Source organism: Buteo buteo, chromosome 7 (assembly GCF_964188355.1).
Source record: "Buteo buteo chromosome 7, bButBut1.hap1.1, whole genome shotgun sequence".
Classification (NCBI taxonomy): Eukaryota; Metazoa; Chordata; class Aves; order Accipitriformes; family Accipitridae; genus Buteo; species Buteo buteo.
Genome location: NC_134177.1, coordinates 35,786,951 through 35,812,872, shown reverse-complemented (window position 1 = coordinate 35,812,872; position 25,922 = coordinate 35,786,951). Strand labels below are relative to the sequence as shown.

Here is a 25,922-nt window from a genome sequence, read left to right as displayed (position 1 = left end):
TGAGAAAGCAAGAGGCAGCCACCTCAAACACACACTGATAGGACACAATTTAAAGCCCACATGGGAAATCAAAGGAGGGAAAATATATCTGAGAGATCCTCCATGTCTCTACTACCTGCCAATGCTCAGGTCTCGGCCAAATCCCGCTTCTCCCAGGCTGACCATCGCTGTTTAGGCAACACATGGGATAGGAGGGATGCACCCTTTCCCTATTATTTCAAGCCTGCCTCTTCCACACATGATCCCTCTCTCTCCTCCCTATTCTTCCACTGCTTCTACCCCATCCCCATCTCCTGCAGCCCCACTGCTGTTGTTGTAAGATCCTTCCCCTCTGCAGCTTCTGCCATCTGGAACTGCCTTCCTGTATCCCACCAACTCACTCCCAGCTTCATCTGCAAATGCATCTCCAGGCCCTCGCCTGTTCCTTTGAATTCCTCTCCTTCTGCTGCTGTTTATTATTTAACTCTGTCATTGCATTATTTAAAGTATTATTAAGGCGCACTTGGAACAGAGACTGCACAGAAGTGCCACAGGATAGAAAGCTGGACCCTTGGCAAAAATACCTTGAGAGCCAAAATCGTGACAGTTGGAGGGAAACTGTTTAGATGGAGAAGGGGAAGGCACTTTCTGGATGCCAACATGGATTTTGTCTCCCCTTGGGAATGATATAAGAGCCTCTTCAAGATGCCTTTTGCTGCCTGCAGCTTTGGGGTGAGGTCTCATGGTAGCAATGCCCAGCCAGCTGACATCAAGGTAGAGTTGTCCCTTCTTGTCCCACCCTCGCTGCCCTTGTCACCTAGCACCAGTCACAATCACAGGCTTGTGGGCACTATCCACTCCTTGAAGTCACTCCTTAGGGATGACTGCAGGGGTGAAGTGCTCTATCAACAACTCAAATTCACGTCCCTCTCCCTGCCATTCCTTTCCAGCAAACATGAAAATTGAATGTCAAGGGGATACAGGAAACACAGCCCAGCCCCGATTCTGAAAAGGGCTTTGTTTCAAATCAGACATAATCCCGCTGGAGATAACGCAGATGCATAAATGCTTTGCTTAAAGATGAGGTGACTTATGGCCCTGCAGACAGCTTGGGTGAAGGCAGGTAGGAATGGGCAAAGGGAACCTGTTCCCTGAATGACACTTCCATATGTGGCTTTTTCCTTGTTTTTTCTTTGAGAATAAGCAGCAAAATTATTGTATTTTTCATGAGATCTCGTGCCCCCGGAGAAATGAAATGTGAGATGAAGCCTTCTCTTCAAGGGCTTTGAAATCCAGGAAAGTGCTATGTAAAGAGATGTATTTTTACCCTTACAAGTAAAAGACCATAAACATTTTTTTCCGAGGCCCTGGAGCACTTGTGCAATTCAGTCAAAGCTTAGCTGCCTGCAGACAACCTCCAGGGCTGTCCCTTCCTGCCGTGGGGCTGGTTACCTGAAGTCTCTGCACTCTTTTCCCTCGTCCCACTGCAGCCTGGGGCGGCACAAGGGCCATGGTCCCCGCTGCATGAAAGAGCAAGGTGAAAGCTGAGTCCAGGAATCCTGCTGCTCTAAAACCAGAGCACACATCCTCCCTTCCTCGCTTCCTCTGAGCAAAGCCACTGCAGGCACTTACATGGGCTGAAGGGTCACTAAGGGGCAGTGGGTTAACCTGTGAGCTGAATTTTAGGGAGGGTTCCAGACTTCTCTGCTTCCCCATCAAAGAGCTCAGCCTGATTTTGCCAACCGGTATTTTTGCTTCCTGAATGGCTCCAGGGAGGCCAGTCTCACCGGGGGGTCTGGAAGGCACCAATGGCTCAGTGGGATGGGACGGTGCTTTCTCCTCTCCCTGTTGCTCACGTGCTGGGACGAGGCTTGCAAGGTGCAATGAAGACCATAAAACATTTGTGACTCTCACAGTCCTGCCCTTTGTGGTGTGTGTTTAGCTCTCGTGTCCCCCCCAAATACGTTACAAACCACTGCAGCTTCACTAGTGCCAAACGCTTGCTTTGACAACCAAATACTAGAATCCAGACCAGGATTTCCAGGGTTATTTCTATTACATGGCAGGAGGCCAGGAACAAGTTTTTAAAAGACTTTTACAAAGCTCCACCCAATTCAGTCTGGACAGTGCTGGACGGTATTAAAAGATGACAGAAATGCTTATATCCAGGTTTGACTCTTTCGATTCACATAAACTTGGTAACAGCTAAAGTTTATTAGCAAGCAAAGGCTGTTGGATGATCAATGAAATGAGCAGTAATCTTGCAGAAGGCCACACATTTAATCCATTGGCAAGAAATGTGCAGCACAGTGTTTTGGGAGATTTTTAATCCCTGCCATAACAGCCTGGACTGTCCTTGCTTTTCCAGGAAGGTCTAACGCTGTTTAAAATCACACCGCACGACAGAAGTCAGGCAGCTCCCACTGCCAGACCTGCCTCCCCTCCAGTGCCTGAAACCAGCAGGACCAAACCACCCCAAGGCAGCACCTTGGGTAAAACTTGCGCTGGCACAACATAGTTAGCCTCAGCCTCAGACCTGAATTAACCACCAAAGCACTGATCAGACATGACCTGCATGGCACATCTCGCTCTGCTTGGAGCACCCCTCTGCCACAGCCAAGGGACGTTGAACAGTGGCGCATTTCTTAGAGCAGCTGGACAGTTCAAGGTTCCTAACTCAAGACTCATGGAGAAAAATGTTTTTCTCTTCCAAAAAAATGAATTCCAAAGTGCTCCCAAACGTGTTGCACAAATAACTGGTCGCTTTGTTAGGTTCACCTGCAGTTCATCCACAGTAAGTAGTTTCCCCTCCTGCCACGCAGGGCTTAGCTGAGAGCAGGACCCTCCAGCAACACAGGATGGTCTTACACAGCACACGGCAAGATGGGCCCCAGTAGTGTTTACACAAGCATTCATGCTTAGCAAAACATCTTGTGCTCCTCAACAAATCAGTTATGGAAGCTATTGATAGTTGGCTAAAATCGCATTTTAAAAAATGACCACTTACCTGCCAGAATATGCTGTCTATTGTATTTCCCAGAAAGCCATCTCTGCCTTCTGATGATACCAGTTTAGGTCCCAGAATAGTCATAAATTCATCAAAATCAACCTGGCCATCCCCTGGAATGAAAGAAAAAGATTAATATTTTCACTGAAGTACCACTTAGTGCCAATGTCCAACATGCTGCTCTGGATCTGCTGCATATCATGGAGCCATACCTGCACTATGGCACCTCCCGCATTAACTTCGTGGTGCCTACAGACCCAAACTTGTTGATGTCCCAGTGAATGGCCCATGTTGTGGCACACCCACACCTGAAGACAGAATCACGTGCTGCACAAATAGAGATGAACAAGTCATTCTGCAGCCCTGGAGAGTTTGTAGGCAAGTCACTTCTCAAAAAAAACAATTTTGGCAGGAGGACAGCAGCCATTAGCATGGCCAGGGCTCTTCCTCTCTGCAGAGCTGCCAAACAGCCAGGTCTCTGCAAAGCTTTTACAGGGCCAACCCCATCCTCCAGAGAAAGGGAATACACGCAGAGGGAAGAGCCAGACTATTGCGAATCCACAAGGCATTTCATTTCGCATCCGTCTCTTAAAAGCCCTGTGTGCTCAGCTTGCAGAGCAGGCGGTGTAGACAGAGCTTCAGTGCCATTAGCAGGAAGAGGAGACTGCCCCTGCCGTTAATGAACTGAGCCTATGCAGTCCCAAGCCCCTGCAGTATATTGTATGTTTTGTAAATGAGGGACGTGGCTGTTCGGAGTGTATGAGCATTGTATCGCATGCTACTTTTCCCTTAGAGAACTTCTGCGATGCTTAATGAAAATGGCAAAAAAAGGGAAATTCATGCCTGTTGAAGGATCTTAAAAATACCTGCTTCTCTGAACAGGGTAGTTCAAAGTCTATATGCCTCTCCTTCGTCTGTAAGTCCATAGACATATCCTCCTACATATTATTAGGCCAATTGATACGGGTGGATATATTAGCCCTCCTTCAAATCTGGGAACAGACTCAGCAACCGTAAGACTTTTCGCTTGTTTTTTATTCAAATTCAGCTGGAACTGACTGCATCCACCTCTCCATATAGTTGCTGTTGCTAAATTATTAGGTGTAAGAAGTGTCTAAAACCATCAGACTAAAGCAGATCAATCCAAGGGCTACTGTTAAAATGTCACTATTGACTGCAGTACCTGCAGCAGCCCTGCGTGACAGCTTTACCACGTGCACTGCATGCTGCTGCTATCTGTCCTTTTTATTATATTTCACATGCTTGATCTGAGCATATGCACCACCGATTGAAATCTCTCTATGTCCTTATCTTCGCAGAAACACAATGTGAAAATAAGCAGAGTCAAAACGCTCGTTTGCCAGAATAGTGATCTCTATTCACTAGGCTCTGCCCATAATTTCTTGAAGACAAGAGTCAATATCTTAGGGGTAGGTGATGGGGGCTCTGAAAGGAAACCCAGCAGGGGTTCATAACAGCTTTGATCCCATAACATGCAAGAAGACTCTATCCAACTGCTAAAGTTGCTCCCACCTTCAGGGCTCAGCACATGCTGAAGGGCTTTGCAGGGCTGGAGTGGGCTGAGCACTTGCAGGATGGAGCTCATTTCTGGGACAGCTTATTAAGCAGAAAAGGAAAGGGGAGGGCACCCCATCACTTGGAAAGCCATTCTTTAAAACATTTATGGTCTACGAGAAAATGCGTTCCTTCTGCTTCCCCATGGGAGGCATCAGTTTATGACATCAAGTCGGATTCTATCAGTCACAGCATGTTGGATCACGTTGGGGAAGGTAATGCAAGGTGACAGTGGATTTGGGCCGATTTACATTGCAGTACATCACTTCAAGGGAAAGGCAGTAACAAAACCATACACTACGATGTAAATTTGGTTAAACAAATTAGCCAGATGAGCAAAAAAATAATTTGCATTTTAAAGAGATTCTAGTACCTGCCCGTGCATATATTTGGTCTATCCATATGTGACCCCGAAATATTGAGTTATTCAATTTGCGTTTTCTACAATGTCATTTCATCCACAGAGGAGAGGCAGGACTTAGTCCTACACATGACTCATGAGAAAGCAGGTGCCAGGACGCCTGGGCTCTGTGTCTGACTCAGAACAAGACTTTGGGCAAACCCTTGCTCATGACTTCCCTGTGCCTTTGCCAGGGATCACAACTAACTTCACAGGGTTTAATTATCAGCTTAATTATAGCATTTTCCACAACCTCAGAAGAAAGATGCCATTACAAAATGCATTATCCCCTTACTGACTGCTTTTTCAATTAAAACTACTAACTAGCAAGGAAACTAGACCCCAAAACATTTTGCCTGGTAGAAATATCCCTTTAACATTTGTTTTAAGCTGCAGTAAACAAACCTTCCTGCCATCAGGATCTCAGAAGACTGCAGCATCATAATATCAAGAAAGAGAACTCACAATTTTGGCTGAAAATTCCTTTTACAGTATTCGACAGCCAGGAGAGAAATATTATAAAAAACAACACATAGGCTCCAAGATGCACCCAGGGCAACTCTGCATGACTGCAAGGTGGAAATGCATGGGGTTCTCTCCAAAACCATGGCATTACCAGGTAATGCCCAATACCCACATCGCCTGTAGGATATACAAGTGCTCAGGCCACCCATCAGATCCCGGGAGCACTCGGCTTGAAATTTGTGCTGGGTACAGTCAAAAGATGCCTTCCTCCTCCTCCTCCTCGCCATAGTCACATACACGGCGGGCTACAAGCTGATGTGTGATGCACACATCAAGCATCTGTGTGAGAATCTGCATTGGAGGCAAATCAAATACCACACACATCCCCACATTTGGCTTTGCTGTGCCTACATATGTGTTCCTCACTCAAAAGTAGTTGATATTCAGAGCGAGTGATGTGTGGCTTATTCAGAAACGAACTTTTAGTTGGGTTTAAGGGATGGGAAGAAGGGGAGGAAAACGCCAGGCTGGGGCATGTGTGCCGTCTATGCCGCTTTCACCTTCCCTTGCTCCTTTCCACAAGCCATCCAGCAAGCCCCGACCAACACTAACATCAGTGGCAATCACACAGCCCCAATCCCTTGCCGTCCCCCTGGGCCAATTTATAATGTGTGCAGTGTTCACATCCTCCCCCCACCTTCTGCCTCCAAGCTCACATTAACTAAGTCAGCAAGAACTCATCACACTGAAGGAAAACAACCTCGTAAGGATGGATGGGGCACAAGCAGGTGAAAAGCCAGGATAGAGCAGGCTGGGCTCCCCGTCCAGTGATGGTCGCAACTATTCTCCTCTCCCTGCTCTCACCAGTTACAAATAGAGACGAAGTTTATAAACCTGAGCCACGCTGAAGTCCCTGATTGAGGAAGGGTCTCACACATTGCAATAACTGATTTACAAACTGGGAAGGCACAGAAACCTCGAGGCAAGCGATGCAGTTCAGCTGGGGCAGGGGAAGACCGTCAGGTGGCAAGGTGGGTGAGGACCAGAGGGGTTCCGGGCAGGATGCAATCCAGGTGCTGCCCCATCGCTGAGTTCCTACCAATCAGCCAAGTGACGGTCACTGCTTGTCTGGGTGACCTTAGCAAAACACCAGAACTGAGCTTAACCCCTCATTTTAAACCACCTAAACTCATTTATTTATTTATTTACTTAGTTATGCCCTAATATTTTTCTAGCCCGTACTGCTTCCTCTTAATCCTAGCATTAATGCCAAAGAGTCAGAAGGGGGTTAGCAATCATGTGGCTGAACCTCGCATGACTAAAACTATGACTCAGAACATCGCTGGCCACATCATCAGAGACAAATCAGATCTGCTTATCATTACAAGTCCGTTAGCACCAGCTGAGTGCTAAGTGCTTCCAGATACCCACAAATGTTTGTTCCCTGCAAGACACTGTCTCGGTCCTGCCTTTCTCTTGGTACCTTTGTCCTGATCCCACAGGATCTACCATCAGGAGTGGTTTACCCAGGTTGGATGTGCCGGGCAGGGAGAGTGCAGCAGACCACCCCCAAACCATGCAGGACCTGGAAGAGGAGAGAGGGATTGGGCTGAGCTGGGATGGCAAATCCCCACATCCCAGGTAGCAGCAGCCTGCACGTGGGCTCTTGCAAAGTCTCCTGCTAGAGCTCTTCTGTTTTGAAGAAATAATTAAACGCTCAGAGGAGCAGCAGTGTGAACCCATCTCACCCTCAATCCCATGGGAGAGCCCCGACCCTCAGCCTTCAGTCAGCCGCTGCCTGTCCAGAAGTCTCCTGTTTGCGTGGCTCCCTTGGAGGATGTAATTAAATATTCATTGGGCTGGAGAAAGACAGAGCAGGGAGAGGGAAAGAAAAAGAGAGGGGGGAAACAATGCATGGATTGCATCACCTATACTGAAGGGCAGAACAGAGACTTACACCTGGTTTTCAGAGCCTTGTGCCTTAAACTGGGAGCCTGGATAATCTGGCCTGCCAGCTTCCTAAATAAGTCTTTCCCAGGCCAGTCTCATGATAATCCAGTTCTCCCTCCTCCTTAAAACTTTCTCATCATGGCATTAAAATGAAGCACACATTTAAACTGAGATGAGGATCTGCTGTGTGTAGACTGATAAGCATTCACACTTTTTTTTCCTCGAGTTTGACCTCCAGAGTGCAGCTAGGTGATATATTTAAGTTAATGAGCTAGTCTTTTGCAGCTTGGGTCCCAGGCGCACACAACACTCCTGTTTATTTTTATTCTCTTAATAGCTAGCTGCAGTGACTCTCTGTCCCGGTCTGTGTCATTGTTTGCACGCATAAAGTAACCTGTGCAGTAATAATACAGTCTGGTGAAGGCTGGTGCTGCTGTGCCTTGAAATGATGCGGAGGATGTGCCCAGTAAAGCTCCAGCCACAGGATATTTCCCAGATGAGTATTTTGGTTTCAGAGATTTTAAGGTCAGAGGAGAACAGCCTGATCACCAGCCTGACCCTTTCCCCAGCACGACCCACAGACTTTCTGCCTAATTACAGCCTCCATCCATAACTTCAACGAGAACTAGGGAAAGTCTTTCACAAAACTTTTGACTTTGAAAACAGTTTTAATTATAGACACCCATGAAATTGGCTGAAATGAAGAGAGAAAGCTCCACTACAATGCTGACACAGCTGTTTTGCAGTGGGAAAACGGAAGCACAGAGCATCACCTTCCTGAATGTTACCAGAAGGGAGGCTGCCAGCAGAGCTGGGTGCCAGACCTCTGCTGCCTACGCGGTGATCCACAGGCACGGGACATGCAACCAGTCCCCAGGATGGAGAAAGACGACAATGAGCATCTCCTATTTCCAAAGAGTCCCGTTTGCATTCCCTTGGTAGTTTCTGCCCCAGAGCCACCTGCAGAGGGTCTCTGATACTCCCTAATGAGGCATACATGTAAAAAATACCATTTCTCATTTCTTTTGCTCCTTGGGAGCAGTGGGGGCATATCCATCAGCCACTTTTTTACTGTTCACCAGTTCTGCCACACTTCCCACAGCTTTAGTGGCTTTTTGGAGGAAAAACTTCACTGGAGCTGAGGGAAAGGGTGAAACATCTCCCCTGGAGCCCTCTGTCTCTTAAGGGCACCTCCATGTCCTGTAGTTTCAGGAGCGGCTGTATGGAGCTGGCTGCTCTGGTTCCATGACAGCTACACATAAAAGATTAGCAAATTGTACAGACACGTGTTCCTGGAGGAGGAAATTTCCATGGGGTCTGAAAAGCTCAAACAGAGCCCAGAAAGTTGGAGCCGGGGGCGCATCCATCCGACACCGAGAAAAGGACCTTGAGAGTTACTCATTTTGACAGCCGGTTGGCTCATCTTGCAAGGAAGAGGAAACAGCTGCAGAGGACTTGTTTGCTTCCCCATTAAAAAAAAGATCTATTAACTCCCCATGTTTGCCCGAGGGGAGTCTGTCCAGGAGCTGACCTGCAAGACAGTGATTGAAGAGGACTGGGGGCTCTGCCTTTGCGGCACCAGGAGTGATGTGTCCCACGTTCTACCACAAGCACTAAAACAAGCAGGATGCTGTTAGCACTTGGCTGGAAGAAAAGTCCAACAAAAACAGTGAGTTTACTGCAGTAAAAAAAAAAAAAAAAAAAATCCATCAGACACCTGCCAAGCAGCGTGCCAGCTTCACGCCAGCCCTGGGAAGCCACAGGACGCCCCAATTACTGTCCTGGTGACCAGCCGTCCTGCAGGGAAAGGCACTGCAGAGCCTGCTGAGCGTGGCTTGCCTCCAGCACGGCCACTGCAAACCCCCCCGTCCCCCCAAGACCCCCTCCCCTGTGCAAAGGCACCTGGCACGTAAAACCAAGACGGCTCATTTTGCAGATCTTTGCGGAATGCTTGTAACTCGCAAGTTGTAACCAGTTGATCCCCTTGTCAAATGGATCTAGAGGAGCAAAATCACATCCCAACTACCCAGGATTTTAATTATTTTTGCTTCCCAGGTCCCGGAAATATCAGGAGAGCTCTGCATGCATCGTGGCAGCTATCAGACGGTTCGGCACAACTTTGAGACGACCAGCAAGTAACAGGCTTATTAAAATAGAGGAATATGCATGTTCCCTGTGGCATATGCCTTCTGTGAAACCAAAATCATAATACCAGGAATACTGCATTTTAAGGAATAAATAAAATTAAACAAGGATGCAAACAAATTACGAGGCATGCCTGCATGAGACAGATCACAGATTGCACATTGTGTTTTGCAGAGGACTCTGCCCCACTGAAGCAGAGGGTGGACAGGTTTCAGGGGGGGAATTGCAATTCAGTGTTTCCTCTTGTCCTGTCTATTCAACACGGCTGCACTCAGCCATCCAGGCACTGCATCGAAGACAGAATTTGGTATTACTTATGAACCTCTTCCCGGTACTGAGCTGCAAATCTGACTAGCTTCACCAGCAGCAATAATTACTCTTCATTCTTTGCAGCGAGAACACATAATATGATAATCTCCATTTTACAAATCAGAGCAGACACGAAGAAAGTGGCCTCTATAAATAAAGACAAGTCTCATCATATCTATCTCACGGACCAAGTTTCTCAGCTCAGCAACACACTTTAAAAGACAACCACGCTGAAACGTTGCTAGATCATTTCTCACATATAAAAATCGGAGGCCTTTGAGCACAGAGGACAAACCTAAAGTCTGCAACAACCTGTCCATACTTTTCCTATTAACTCTGCATTTTAAACACAGAAACTTTCTGGTCTACCTCCAGCAGCCTGGGCTATTTTACACAGTTTCATGTTGAAATGTTGAAACACAAGGAATTATCCATGGCAGTAAAGGCGGGGGGGACGACGACAACGACACGGACATACGCGACACCCAACCCAAACAAAGAAAAGAAGAAGGGAGGGAGAGACAAAAGAAAGATAAAACCTTTTCAGCTCACAAATGTCACCAGTGTCCCACAAAGGGCAGCGCAAGCTGATCTGGACAGAAACAAACATTTGGCCATGGTTTAAGAGCAAGGAACTCACCTTCTGCAGGCCACAGGCGAAAGCTCAACACTTAATTTTTAGAAGAGAGATATATTCTCTCTCCAGGTGTCCCAGTCCATGTCCTTTGGTCATTCCCATCCCTGTGACACAGCATACATGCTCCAGCCAGTGGAGCACCCAAATTTGCTGTCCCTTCTCTCGTGCAGAGAAGCAAGTGCAAGCAAACCAAAGCAACATCTATATACAAACCCTGATCCAACAGAATACGACAGCTTGGAGAACTGACTTTCAGGGAGGCAGTGTACTGACACCATCCCTTGATGCCATGCAGTTATGTCACTGTCATTTATTCCCTTTCCAAAGGGGATCACAGCAAGTGTGTGTATGCCTCACTGTATGGAGCAGCACCTGAGCACCGCAACTTCTGCATGCAAGGCATAAGAAGACAATAAATTGCAGAAGCCCATTGCAACCGTGGGGCTGCCTGAAGCTGGATGAACCTCAGAAGTGCCACCTGGGAGAGCTGCATATCTTCAAAATTTTTTTGCCACGGTCACAGTGAATAGCTTACTGTTTTTTTTCCCCCTCTTCAATTCCCTGCTCCACAAAGAGCCACTGCAAAGCAGCTTGGGAATATGCAGAATTTTAAATTGGGATTTCTTTCCCCTGTTTTTTATTGCTTATAAGGATGTCATAGCTACTACTGCTGATGCATTACATAATGTGATAAAAGGTAACAGGTAGCTTGCTTGTACACTGATGAAATCAGCTCATCTTTTGCTTGATCAAAGTATTTCCTATTTGTACTATAATAAACAATTTGACACACTTGGGTTTTTTTCCCCCTCTCATGTTAGCCTGAAGGTATTTTTCCAGGGTACTGAAAACCAGCTGCTCCTCTAATTAGTACACTGAGTGCTTATTTTATTCCTCAGATAAAAGTGTCTTATGTTGCAATGAAACGGTTTGACACTTAAGTCACACATTCATCTATTTTATTGCAAAAGTCTGCTTAAAGAGTAGGCATCCCAGATAAGGCAACACATTTAATGTGCCATTTCTCTGCGTTTTTATTAGCATTACTGCCAATTGGAAGAATTTACAAATAATTTCTTTTCCAGCACATAAATATATAAAATATTTTACTTTCCACATACTGGCAGAACATTTCAGGTCATTCTCCAGATTGCAGACAGAAATGTATGCACCTCTCATAGTCTGCAATGTTTACGTTCATGCAATACCTAATTATGTCTAAGGATAAAGCAAGTCAAGGGTATAAACTAAGGTAACATTTGACCTCTATTTCCAGACCAAAAGCAAACAATATGTCCCTATAAGGCACAGCACACTGGATAGATGCCCAGCTATATTGAACAACCTTCTGCTGGCATACAGTCACACACCACTTCTATCAAGATGTAAGCAAAGCTTTGGCCTAATGTGAATCTTGTGCTCTGGCTGTGACGGAACCACCATTCCTCACCTCCCATCCCAAAAAGAGGCATTTTTGCACAGAAAATCCCTTTTCCCTCTGTTCTATTTTGGTACTTTCATCTCCCCCATCACAGAAATGCCATAGCATCTTCCAGTAGTTCATAAAAGGGTGTTTCTGATGTTTTATATGATTTCTCTTGAGATCTTGAAATATTCCAAGTAGATTCTCATTTTTCTCCCTAATTCAGTTTTTTATGCCAACTATAATATTTCCCTCTGTAGCGGCTGCATTCCTCTTCACCTGGGTAAAGCACACCTTGCAGAACAGCAAAGCAACTTGGAAGAAAACGTGGAGAAGGCATCTGTAGGGAATGCAGTGGATACTCCAGCCTCTGATGCTTGCCTTCTTTCAGTGAGGACTGGCAAGACTTAGATATTCACTAGAAATAAGCGCATTCAGCAAAGCCGTGCTAAGGGGTCAGATGTAGCTGGGAGCATGGTCCTTTGCAGAGCTGTGGCGCATCCTCAGGACAAGGCATGGCCAAGGCTAAGGGCTTCCCACCTGCCACCACCAGTTCCCACTACTCACCCCCTGCCCCAGCACGTGAACAAAACATCTCCCGCCCCCGCAGCCCAAACTTGCCTCAGCTGTTGGGGTAAAAAAAGCCAAGTCAATGGGCAACTATGCAGTCAGCCTCTTGGAAATATAACAGCCATTTCTGGGGTGGGAAGGTGGTTTTTGATGCTTCTCAACATAGGATTTGCTGTGAGTTTGCATTTGCCTGTATGCAGGAAAAAATATCTTGCTCCGTTTGCCAGCCCCAAGCCATCCTGCGGTCCTATCTTACTGTTTCTTGGCTAAACTCCTCTCTCTCTTCCCCAGCCCTGCAGCAGCATTGCTGTGCCATGGCACCAAACCCCAGCAGATAAGTAACCCAAGCCTCTCTGTGTGCCATGGGCTTCATGGCATAGGACAATCTGCATCCTTACGATCCCGACAGGCAGGAGTCCCCTCCTGCTGCTCTGAGCCCTGGAGAACATTTGGAAGCTCTTGAGCATACTCAGCATCACCCCATGAAATTCTCTGCAGGCAAACCCACTCATTGCACTCATTTCCACTCTGTCAATGCCAGGGCTGCTGGCATGTCACCTGTGAAGGAAGACTGATGGTAGCACTCAAGAGCCATGGAGGCATTAAAAGCGATACGACACTTGTGAAGAGTTCTTGGGCAAAATCCAATCTGTGCAATTGCCATTTTCACTTAAGTTCAAGCAGCATTTTCTAACTAACTACATTTTTCCTTCAAATGCAATGAATTATGAAATGCACCTTCATTTTTGCTCTGATTTGGAGGCTCAGTGTGTGTTACTGAACAGCTGCACGCTACAGTCCCAGAAGCAACTGTCCTTGAGCGTCTCTGGAGTTGATCCCTGCGTTATTCACTGAGCTCGGTGAGATCCTTTGTGGCAGAAGGTGACATACAGGTGTGAAATGCTCTTGTCATATCAGTTTATGCTTAGCCACAAAACCACTCCAGCACACTTTGAATACGCTCCTCTTAAAACATGTTTTGTCCAACCTAGCAATCCTGCTCCCACAGTGCGAATGTCTCCTCAGCCTGACCTAGAAAGGGCTGAGCCTCCCTCCATATCCCTACAGAAAACAGGGTTTGCAATGAAGAACAAATTCAGACCAGCTCCAGTTGCTCATTATTTGAAGCCCATCAGTTAAATAAGCCATGGCAGATACAGCCACTCTGCCATCCTGCAATGCGAATGCACTCCCAAGGTAATTTCTGATGAAAACCGTATGTTTGCACTAGGTCTGTTCAGGCTGGTTCAGATTAAATATAAAACCACTGCCAATTGTATTACCTCATTATTAGCAGACACTGGCAGCAGCCTTGCGTGGAGAAATGGACGTCTGGCTACGCTACCTGCCATCACATCGTAATTCATGTCAGGTGCCGGGAGATGCGCAGGAGGATTACTGCTTCCCCCCTGGCTTTCCTGACCACAGGGGACTCATTCTTGAATGTGACCGTTCATCCAGCTGAGCTTTCCACCCACCTGATGTTAGGCCAAAGCCTTGGAAAAATTCAGCAACCCTCAACAGGAGTATATGGGAAGGAGGGTAAGGCTGTCCCTGGGAGTGCAGGGCACGACTGACATCCACGGGAGCTCACTGGGTTCAAGCCCTGCTACCGAATGATGCTCATGCACAGTGGGAGAGGAAGGAGGAAGCTATTACTGGTCCTCACTACATATTTCAAGTTAAATCCCAGAAAAGAATTAAGACAATCCTATGGAGAAAAAGTAGCCATAAGCCATTCAATATTAATTCAAGCCATATAGCATTAATTCAATTTGCAGGCAAGGCAAATCTTTCACATAATATTCCCCTATTTGCTCAATGCCTAAGGAATTTCCCATTACCCTGTCTTTTTTTAAGGTATGGCCCATTTGACCTTCACATAGCACAGACTTCTGTCCAGCCCCAAAACCCTCTGCTCAAAATACTGCACCAACAGGCAACTGAGACATAAGAACAATAAAAACACCCAGCACAACCAGACTGTATCTTTCGAGCTGTGGGAACTGTTGAGCTGGAAGAGATGGAGGATCACCTCCCATCTCTGCAGAAAACACATCAAGCTTTCTGAAAAGTCTCAAACAGGAATTTAGCACCTTCCATCTGCAGCCCATTATTCTACATTTTAACTCCACCTCTCTGATTACAGGTCCCTGCACACTAGGAGTGTATGGGAAGGAGTGCCAAAGTCTCAAGCCTGTGAGACCGAGAGTCAGGGAATAACTGGAGATGAATCAAAACTGGAAGCCAAGTCCACAGCACTCTTTCCAAAAAAGAGCAGAGTTTCGGTAAAAGACCCCATGAATTGGCACCATGCTGAGTCTGGCCTTTGCAAAACCTAAAGAGAAATCACCTTGTCTGCTAGGAAAGGCCAGCAGAACATAACAAGGTGCAAACAATAATTTTTAGAGAAAATGCTTTTATATGTGATGGATTTTTTTTTTTTTCTTTTCTTTTAGGAATGAGATCATTTCAACAATGATCTTCTCTATCCACCAGGTTTTGCATTACTTTGTCTCCCTGTCTAGGGGGGATGCTGAACACTCTTGAGCAGGCTGACAGCCTCTTCCCCACTTCCCCTGGCCTGATGAAAATAGTTGTACCGTGCATCTCATGGGGGTATTCAACTCTGATATCCCTAGGGAGGCAGGAGACCTTCACTCCTGCTGCCACCATCTCCCATGGTCTCTGTTCTCAGCAGTCTCCCCAGGGATGCTGGCATCACATCGACTTGCCAAGCATCCCCCTTCAGACCAGGGCTGCATCCAGAACTCTGGTTTGGCATGATTTCATCTAACTTTGCATGCTGTTTCCACCCTGCTGCAGCCTCCTGCAGAAGGGTGGAAGAAGGTCGGATCCGCACCCCAGCTTCCCTGCACATTTCAGGCATCAGGAAAAGTCTCCCTTCCTGCTCTGACCAAGGACATTTTAAAGACAGTCCGCTCATTGTGATCAGCTCTGATTGTAGCTTTGCAGCAGTTAAGAAGTCCCCCCTGGCTCCAGCATCCTGATCCTGCATTTCTCTCTTCCTGTTAATGGTGGGTTCTGTTTCTTTTATTACCTCTTCGTAATCGTTCGACGAGCTCTCACAGCAGGAGTTTGCTCAGAATTATTCCACCCTTCTAAACTTCTCCTTCAAAAACCATCAACGCTTCATTACAACACAGCACAGCTCCCATCCACAGCATCTTTTACTTGCAAGGAGCGGTGAGGCCACAGGACCAGGCAGCTCTGCTTGGTTGGGCGTTCAGGTCATGTCCCAGTAAGCGTCACTGGGCCAGATGCTGCCCAGGAATGCAAAGAGAAAGGTTGCAAGAGCTGGCCTGTCTTCACCCAGCTGTATCAGCTGGTGAAATAAAAGATGCTCCATCTCCCTTGCGTGGGTTGCCCGAGAGGCAGGTTTATCTACGGGAGGTTGATAGCTCACAGTCATCTGACTGTTCCTTGCTGTGGTGAAAGGCAAAGTTTCACAGCTTCCTCTCCAGACCTTCCTTGGTGACTGTAAATTATTTGAGCCAAAACCGTGGGCTGCAATGCACTGGGAAAGGCCCCCTCCGCCAGTAACAGAGAAGAACCAACAGCGAGGACTTACCATCCATGTCAAGGCGTTGCATGATAATCGCCAGCTCCACCTCACTGGGCATGTATCCCAAGGAGCGCATTGCCATGCCCAGCTCCTGCTTGGATATAAAGCCATTCCCATCCCTGTCCAGCACCCGGAAAGCTTCACGGATTTCTGTAAGGGAGAAGGAAGAAGAGGGGAGTTGTTATGGTGGAGGACTCCCTGGTCAATGCATCTGCACACATGGGACACAGAAGCAGCATATATTGCCTTTTCTAATGTTAATGACGCATATTTGATCATTTCAAGTCAGTGTAATCATGATATGTTCATACACACATACACACCTATGTGTATGCAGTCATGCATGCATGCCTCTGTATGCAGGCAGATAAATACAACAGCATCCACACTCACGCTGCCTATTTTCTGCGCTAAATATCATTGCAAAATTATTTATTCATTACACATTGAACTCCATTTCTTTCTGCAGCATCTGCTCTGGACTGCTGTGGGTGAACCATCCTGATCTACAGTAAAGTTTCCCTGCATACAGCTGCACGGCAAACCCCAGCTCCAGGGCCTTCTCCAGCAGCCCTTCTCCAAGCCCCTCAGCAAGTCTGCGAAGCAGATTTACTTTATGTCACATGGGCAGACCAAGCTCTAATTTTTTCCAACAAAACTGCCTCCTCTGCAGGGTATGGAGCTCTGCAGCCAAAGCCTGGATGCACAGGTTCTCCTTTGTCTGATAAATGCGGATGTACATCTTTTAAACCATACCCGGGCAATTTCCATTTCTCACTCCTCTTCACAGCTTTTCTCTAATGTATGACTGTTTTACAGCAATAAACAGCCTCAGATCAATAAAAATGCTGATGGCATCAAAGGAATCACTTCCATCATTCTTCCCCAGCCTGGCTCAGCTTCTGACATCTGACTTTGTTTTGCTTTTTAATTCTGGCACATCCCCCTCCAGCTTTTAACAGCCGCTCTCCACTCGAGCAGCACACCGAAGGACCCCCGCACACCTGCTACCTCGACAGCTCTGCGCGTTTCCCACTCCTCACAGACCCCTCAACTCGAAGCCCCACCACCAAGCTCCTCAGATCTGACTGTTGCGCATGCCAAACAGAAATTTTAACATTTCAGCCAGCTGGGAGCCTGTTTACTTGAAAGCGTTTAGTTGGAGACGGGGAGAGAAAGAGGTGGTGATTTCTTAGTTCTGGTTATACAGTCTTTGCACCATGCTGTGGAGAGGGAGGAATGAGGATATATGAAAAACCAGCACGCTGGGGCCTGCTGCAACTTTGCTCGCAGGAGTTTAATCTTCACGTGAAAGCATTTCATTGGAGAAGTGGGAGAGAAAACTCAGCAGGCTTTTTTGGGGGAAAAGAAAACTAATTAAAAAATACTCCATTCTCTATCAGGAAACAGATTGGATGGAAAAAGTTTGGCCAGCTCTGGGTAGTCCAGGCATTAAGCCTCAGAGAAGAAAATATTCTCGGTCCTGCCATGGAGTGCCAGCATGTCACCTCCCTCTGCCCTCTGCTCCTCAGGTGTAAGGGAGGCACCAGCCCTGCAGCGGGGCCACATGAAAGGTAACGGGTGGCCCTCACTCCTCCCAAGAAAAAGCTGGGAGCGTCATAACCCACCAGGAAATGGTTTCAGTGACGTCTGTGCTAACAGGTTATTTAAAGCTTTACAATTCAAAGGCTGCTTCTAAATCACCTCACATCAAAGTTCACCACCTCCCTTGACAACACCGGTGCGTTAGCAAAGTCTGCACCAATTCCCGTGTGCTGCTTTCCACCGTGTGTAATACCCTGGTGGTGTGCCAGGGCCAGGGCACCTCTGTGACCCACTGCTTAATCTTCATTGCAACTGTGGTTATCATAATGGAATACGATCAATTTTTAATCCAGCCAAAGAGCCCACTGATGCAAAAAGGGAAGATCCTATTAATTCCAATGAATATTGGGCCAGATCTATAATATCTACATTTTAGGTTCAGGTACGCATCAGCTGTGGCTTCTCTAAACTTAAATGCTTCACCTTGTCTCCCTGCCAGCCCAAGCTGGGGTAAGCTCGGGGATACGAAAAGATGGTGAGGCTGTTCAAAGCAAGCTCGGTTGGAAGTATTGGTACATAATGCAAAGAGCCTTTGGAGTAGGAACGAATCCCATTAGACACTGCCAGCTGTAGTGAAATCTATTTTCATATGCTGTGCTGAAAGCTAAAGTGCAGTAAATATTACATCGAAATAAATTAATTTTAAAATAAACTTTTGACAGCTGAAGACGAAAGAACTAAAAATATTGCAGGGAGCTGAGAAAGTATTTTAGAAAATAAAATATGAGTCTACCTTCAGAAAAGTTTACACGTGAGTTAGACTGATCCAAATTACATGAATAAATTACATCTGTACAGGGGCTCTGCTGCAGGATATCTGAATGCCAACATCTAGTGAGTATCCTCTCCAGATGCACTGATTTTAGAAGGCACGTTTAATAGCACTGCAACCTATGAGCAGAGGAGAACTCAACTCAATCAGAGGAGAAAACCCCACACATTTGGGGTCCAGCTCTGTTCCATATCCCTCAGAAACCTGAACTTTTGACCAAGCCTCAAACATCCTTCACCTATCAACTCCTGACCCCAAATGGAGCTTTTTTTACTCATCACTCTATAAATACCACTTGTGCAGAAGTATATTTGAAGAGCTATTTATAGGCTGAACACACTGTACACGAAGCAGCTGTGACCTCCGTCAGTGCCTCCTCTTTATCTTTACATGTAACGCCACCTCCTTATCAGCTTTTCTTTACGGTGATTCTTTCTCCTCCAACATACTCGTGAGTGCTGTCCTGCACAGCACCCAGAGTGTGAGCCACAGGCCTGAGCATCTGTCCCAAACACAGCCCCACCAGCAATCCCCACCAGCGCTGCCCAGGACCTGGTCCCAAACAGCAGTCCATGAACCTGTGGCACCCTGGCTAGCCCTCACCTTTATTTCCAGCTGTTAAATTTCATTACCCACAGCTAAAAATACATCAGCACTTTCCCCATATGACTTTCCCAAAGAAGTCGCCATGGCAACTGATGCTCCTGGCTCAGAACTGGGAGTGGATGTGGTCCATGGAGTAAGTCTCTCAAGAAAGACATTGCTGGGGCTTGGGAGAAACTTTGAGACCTCTTCCATTTCTGCTGGAAGCTACTCTGCATAGGGATGCTTTACCCTGATCAAGAAAAGCAGAGCCCTGTTTTGTCTTTAAAAGGAACAGTCAAGATAACAGGGTGCAGGTATTAAAGCCGTGCTGTCCCAGCAGCTGCTTTTCTCCTTGCCCAGCCTGGATGGCAGCAGAGCCTCCACATCCAACCAAGCACATACACTTGGATTACACCTCCCCTGGGGTGTTAGCAATACTAATATGTATTCCCCTTTCCACTATATAGTATCTTCTTTTACTCCAGAATCTAGGCAGTTGACACAGAACTATATTAGACAATGAAAGGTAAAAAAAAGAGAAAACATAGAAAGATTTAGAGAACAGAAAGTAGCCCATTTTGCTGGTGATAGCACTGGCCTGAGCCTCAGGAAACGTCACTTTTCAAGGAGCCCAGGTTAGGACCTGACTGCTCTTCTCCACAGCTCAGTTTCTCCAGCCCCTGGGAACAGCAATACGGCTCCTCTATACAAGGTGATTTCAACATAAAAGTGCTCACCGGACAGCCAGTGACTATTAGCAGCACTAAAGGATCTCAGTCCCCCAATTAATTCAAACAGCACTAGCAAGCAGTGCTACTGCAGAGAAAGACTTTGTCAGATGGGCCATACACGATGCTTAACACTGAATATCGTTCAAGTGAACAAGGGGAGAGAAGGGATCAGCATCTGGCCTGACCCTAACTAACATCTTTGTTAATGATCTCAAAGAGGGAGTGGTCACAACATTAATTAAGTTCCCAAATGATACAAGGCTGGAAAGAATTCCCGGGACAAAAAGTCCAGCAAGGAGGAAAGAGCGCTATGCGAATCAGCCAAGATTTTGGAGCAGAAGGGCCCTCGCCTGAGAGTCAGCTGGGCCAAGGCAGGTATAGGGAGCTGGGTTTGAAGGCACATTTCTCAGGGAAGTTTAGCCTGATGTTCTTCCCCAGGTGAGGATTTATTTTCCATGGGAGTTGAGAGCACAGCACTCCCTTCTCAGAGTTATTTCAGCATTTAAAAGCTGTGTATGGGGGTGGGGGGGTTGCTTTTAATTCATTCTCCCTCTTTCTACACATTAACAGCTCCACCTTCCAGCTTCCCTATTACGGAGCACATAACCATCCAATTACCACCCTCCCCCCTCCTCTGGGAAGAAAGAAAGAAAGGAAGAATCGGGGAAAGAATTTTTTTTCATTACCTTTCTGAAGGGCACAAACAAGCCTGCTGTCAGAGTCGGACCTGACACCCAGCCTAGCAAGTCATTAATTCTCTCCATCTGCATCCCGAAAAGACGTCCTCACCCACCTGCTCACATCGCATCCGCTCCAGCCCTTCCCTGCAAAACCTCTCTGCACTCCTGGCCGCCCTGGGCAAGCAGGAGCCTGACCTTGCGCTCTCTTCCCCGGCTCATCCCTGCTCCATGTTCAGTAGCAGGTTTATTTACAGATGATTTCCCTCTGACTGGTAACTAGAGGCAACCATCATTATTTTTATTTTGCTTCCTGAATGAGAATGAATCATGATTCTCCGGGAAATAAATTCAGCCTGAGCCGTCAGTGTCCACTAGCTACCCTCGGGTGCTGCAGATGGTTTCAGGTTATCTCACTGGGTATAAATATCATCATGAAAATTTTGTAATTACACTGTAACTACCACACCCCAAGTGCACAGTAATTACGATCGGAGTCCTATATGGTTCTTTTCATTAGTATGATAAGAGAAGAAATATCACCACCCGAAATCTTGCAAGTCATCTCATTCACTTAATTACAGGTTTGGGCACCAAAGTACAAACTGAATGATCTAAAAGCTGCAAATAGCATGTCCTTGAGTGAACTGTTAAGTGAGTCTCGTAACTACTATGTCTGTTTAAAAAAATGGAAATTTCCATCCCTCCATCTGCTATTCTTACGCTTGTTTTTTTGCTGCAAATTGCAACTAAGTGTCAAAATAACTACCTTTTTCATCTAATGGAAACGCCGCCCCCCCCCATATTCCAATTGAAAGTGTCAAAATATTTCACTTGGTTATTCTCAATCTCAGCAAAACAGTTCAGCATCCCCAGATCATAACTTTTGCTGCAACCTGGAGTTGCATCTACCTGAACGGCTGCAGCGTTTTGCCAAGGCTCAGGCACCAAGTCCTGTCAGAATCACCAAAAACATGCAAGGACCAAGGCTGCAGCTGGAAATGGGGCACAAACGCCCGGGTTTAATAGTGGCCTCGGTGCTATGGTAGCTCAGATAGACACAGTTAAGCCGAATGGGCAAAGCAAACCACTGCTAGTCAACTTCACAAAGTATCTCAGCTCAGAAAGGTCTGCCTCAAAGCTAAGTGTCTCATCTTGTTTTTCCTTAGAGGGACTTTTTCATACATAATTTGGCAGATTCTTTTTTTTCCTTTCTGCAGGAAAAAATGATTTGTGGAAATGACATTTCCTATGGTTATGTTCCCAAACACATTTAACACTTGCCAAGTAACCTGCAGGAACACCCCATTACCATTTAAATGCACAACATAGAGACTATCTGCTGCTACTAGATACTCCTTTAAATAGAAGCTTCTAGTGCAAGCAACAGTGGCTGGATTGGGAATACCTGAGGATATTTACTGTGAGGGCAGGCTAGCATGGACAGCACCACTCAAACTCCTTCGCACAAGGCTGCTCCGAAAATGTGGCTGTGTCCCTTCTGCAGGCGGCACACGCTGAGCAGCGTGTCATTGCACAAGCCCTGTGGCATCGCATGGAGCCAGTGGGGAAGGGTGGTGCTGAAAGCCAGCTGTCAGAAGAATTTGGCAAAATAGCGACTTCTACTCTTCCCTATAAATTTCCCCACTGTGGTCAGAATTTCATCCAGGAGACAAGCAGGGCTCCCCTTCAGCTCCTCCCAACGCCAATGGAAGGATGCATGGGGCTGGAGATGCTGTGCTGTGGCCCCCACCATTAAATAATACAGAACAATCAAGTTTCTGGTGCCTGAGAAAGGTATAGGCTGGTCCTGAGTGGTGAGGGATGAATTCAGAATGAAAGAAGCAAGGAGGAGGTTGGAGAGGATGCAAACGGCGAGGCTGCCAGGTGAGAGAAGAGCAGAGCTTGGCTCACAGAGGTGCTTTGATTTCCATCTGTGATGCACTGAGAAGGGCAGGAAGGTGGAGGGGACATCCCAGGGACAGAGAAAAGTTATTTCAGGTGAAGAGCAATATTGGTCTAAGAACAAATGAATATGAGCAAATTTAACCTGACAATTAGAAGAAAGTTTCAGAGGTGAGCAGTAACAGCAGCATTTCAAAATGGGGCTTCACCCATTCTGGGCAGCTTTGGTTTCTGTGACCAAGTCACCTCTAGCAGTAGGAACTGGCTTCAGGGACATCTTCCAGCTCATGTCCCTGTTCCTCAGCATGCTAAGAAAATTTTTACTCCAAGTGTCTCAGGGCATACTGCAGCAGTCAGCATAAAACCAAGGTGATTTCATGTTAATTCTTACATGAGGGATCACATACTGAGGTTCGTCATCTGCCAATCCCTGTTTGAAAACTTTGCTCAGATCTCTGGTCCTCCTGATATATTGCTGCATCCTTGGCTCTGTGGTTCCACTCTCTCAACCAAACGGTTTATAACATGAGTCTTTTTTTGAGCATCCACAATCAAACAAGTCATTATAAATAGCAGCATTAGGATGGGTGTTGGCTGCATAAGCAAATGTCTCATTTCTGTTCATTGGATGGAAAGCATCTTTTTAAAGGTCTCAGCATTTTATGCAAGATTCCACTGCATATCACTGTCATTCTGCAGGAGATGGAAGTGGAGCCAGCACTGCACCTCATGCCAGTTCCAGAGGGGCAGTTTGGTCTCCTGACACAACCCATGGGACCTGGTGTGCCTGCAGGCACATTGGGTGGGGTATTCAATGCAACCATCAGGAGATACCTTTCTTTTGAGTCGTTCCACACACAAACCCCTCCATCTAAGAGAAAGCAGAGGGCTGTGTACCTCCAAACACACAGATTGGGACAATATAGGTAAATCCAGAGAGTTCTACAAGACCTGCACATTCTCCTCTTGTGCTTCTTTTGTTCTTCTCCTGTCATGGACTATTTTGCTGCTGAAAAATACCATGCAAACAGCCCCAGAGGCCCACACCTTGTTTATCTCCCGGCAGGTGCAGCTCAGCCACTGCACACTGTTGCTGGAAGCCACTTCTGCCATTGCTTGGACCATGTGCTGGCTGAGCTTATGGGCCTCTCCAGCTCTGTTCTTCGTCATGGGACTGTTACTAAGGTGGGCAGTCAGACTCTGGCATTTTATGAGGCTTTCTGGAAGTAGCGTAACCCAGGATGTTCAAGGTAGGGTAAAAATTCATTACTCATTCTTGACAGACAAGAAAAAGAAAAAAAAAAGGAAAAGGAAAAGGAAAAGGAGAAAGAAACAAAGAGAAAGAGAAAAAGAAAGAGAAAGAAAAAAGAGAAAGAGAAAAAGAAAGAGAAAAACAACTAACAATGAAAGATGATCACCGCCATGAAAGCAGATAAATTTAAGATGCATGCTACAACTTTTGTTTACAACTTAAGAACCTGCTACTAAAAAGGTGAATAAGGAGAGAATAGATTTCCACTGTTTTCCAAAGAAACCTCCATGTCCTCTTTCACTAGTTCTTTTTATTAGGAAACAATCTTTATCCTTCCCTCATCCTTTACATACAGCAGGCACAAAACATTTTCCCTCCCATGACACTAAACCACTTCAGAGAACCTCTGCACAGTACCTATTCTCCTGGGAACAGCTGAGCCACGTAGAGAATTGTTTAACTTCAGATTTTTTTATGCTGCCTAGACATAAACCTATAATATCTGGGAGCTGCTGATTTAGTTTATTGACATCAATATTCAATTCATCATCAGAAGTGAAACATTTGCTGGATATAAATGGGTAATGAGCTTAGGACCTTACCCTGGAGCATCTCAGAGAACGAGAGTGATTTGATTCAAGATTGCTTGGGGACAACTCACATTAATGTTGAAGAGATAATGGCTGCCTATCTTTTTTGTTTTTTAATACATATAATTTGCATCCTGTACTGATTTACTGCTAGAACAGTCTTCATACATTTCTTACCAAAATGAGAGTTTCAGCCTGCAGTCTTGCCTGGCAATAACTGTGTAGGAAATACAACCTCTCCCATCATTTGTAGCTCTTTCCCCAGACTTTGCAAAGGTGGCTTAATTAGACTTTGAGCACTCTCTGTTGGAAATTTACTGCCCAATATTCAAATGTAGGTACCTGCCATTTAGAATAATGTCCTCGAAACAGCTATGTGGAGACCCATTTGTTTCGAGTGTCTCAAACACCCAGAGAGTTGGCTCTGACAAAGATGATAAGTTGGCATCCTTCTTCCCATCGCAAAATGACCATCGAGTCAGGACAGGCAGTACCTGTGGCAAGTTTTACTGGAGTTCGATTGCTTTCCCAGTCCCTCTGCCTTTAATTAACTTCCACATGGCTACCCAGTGGCACATTAAACCCAACTTAATATGTTCTTACTATCGTTATACTAAGAGCCAGAGAAGCATCTTGGTCCCTGGCAGCAGCTGCTCAGGACTTAGGAGATGAGCCCACACGCCTCTAAGTCCATGGTGAGATATTGCTCATTGCTTTTCCACCGACTCCTCCAGGTGGGACAGGAGGAGCGCCTTCAGCTTCCCCCTAGTCCCTTCCCACTCAGCAGATTTATCACCTGGCCCTGGGATTTATTCCCACTACTTATTTCTCTGGTATCACCACCCAAGGTAAGAGACTGTCCCTTGGAAGGACCACACTATATCTATTATTTAATGCTCTTCAGTTCAAATTTGTCTGTTTGCGTGCATTTTCTGTTCCCCAAGTTCCAGGATCTACCTCATCCCAGAAAAAGACAGTTTTTCTCCTTAAAAGCCAAAGTGATTATAACACATAAATTGCTTCACTGAGAGCATATCGTGTGAACAGGAGCTCGGCAAAACAAATCTGATTTTAATGCACCCTCTCCAGTTCTCCCTCTTCAACATTTTGAGGCTCAGAAATATAAGCTTCATCCTACAAACAACAATCCTGGCTCAAAAGGAGGAAAAATACAGAGCTAGCTCTATTTTGAAATGAAACTTTCTGGGAAGCACTCAATAACACCAGAAATGCTGTCTTGGTCCGAGTGCCAGAGATAAACTGTAATTTCTGCTATTTATGCACAGAAACTCAAGTTCTAATGCAGTGAATTAAATTCTTATTTTTTCCCTTGCTTTGGGCCAGTTTTCCCCCCTTATTTTCCCTTCCAGTTGCACAGTAAAAATGGGTATCTCTTTATCTTCTCTGACTGACAATCACTATAGTCTCCGAATTCCGCTGAGCACTTTCACCTCAAAGTGATCTTCATATGTCCACAAATCCCTGAGAAACCAGTCACAGCCTTACAGAAGAGCCAGGCTGTATCCCCTGCTCCTCATTACCTGAACCCTGCAGCACCAATGCTCCACCACCTCCACTGACACCTATTAATTACACTGGAAATTCCCTTAGTTACCCAAACAGACTCAGAATTGCCATCAGATAAGGAAGACTGCTTTGACGACCAGATAAAACCAAAAGTTGCAAGCTCTCAGTAATGCAGACAGATGTGAGAGCTCATTGCAGGAGAAGGGAAAAGAACAGTGATGGAGCAACCCTG

At 46.1% G+C, this 25,922-nt stretch overlaps 1 protein-coding gene across 1 annotated transcript in view; it reads right to left on the bottom strand.

The window, feature by feature from the left end:
* The window catches only part of CALN1 (calneuron 1), a 107,967-nt gene that overhangs the window by 53,221 nt on the left and 28,824 nt on the right, over nucleotides 1-25,922 (bottom strand). Inside the window, exons 2-3 of the mRNA XM_075033335.1 lie at nucleotides 16,053-16,196; nucleotides 2,987-3,099 (exon numbers count right to left, since the gene is read on the bottom strand). Coding sequence (XP_074889436.1) covers nucleotides 2,987-3,099; nucleotides 16,053-16,196 — 257 coding nt within the window. The remainder of the gene's footprint in view (nucleotides 1-2,986; nucleotides 3,100-16,052; nucleotides 16,197-25,922) is intronic.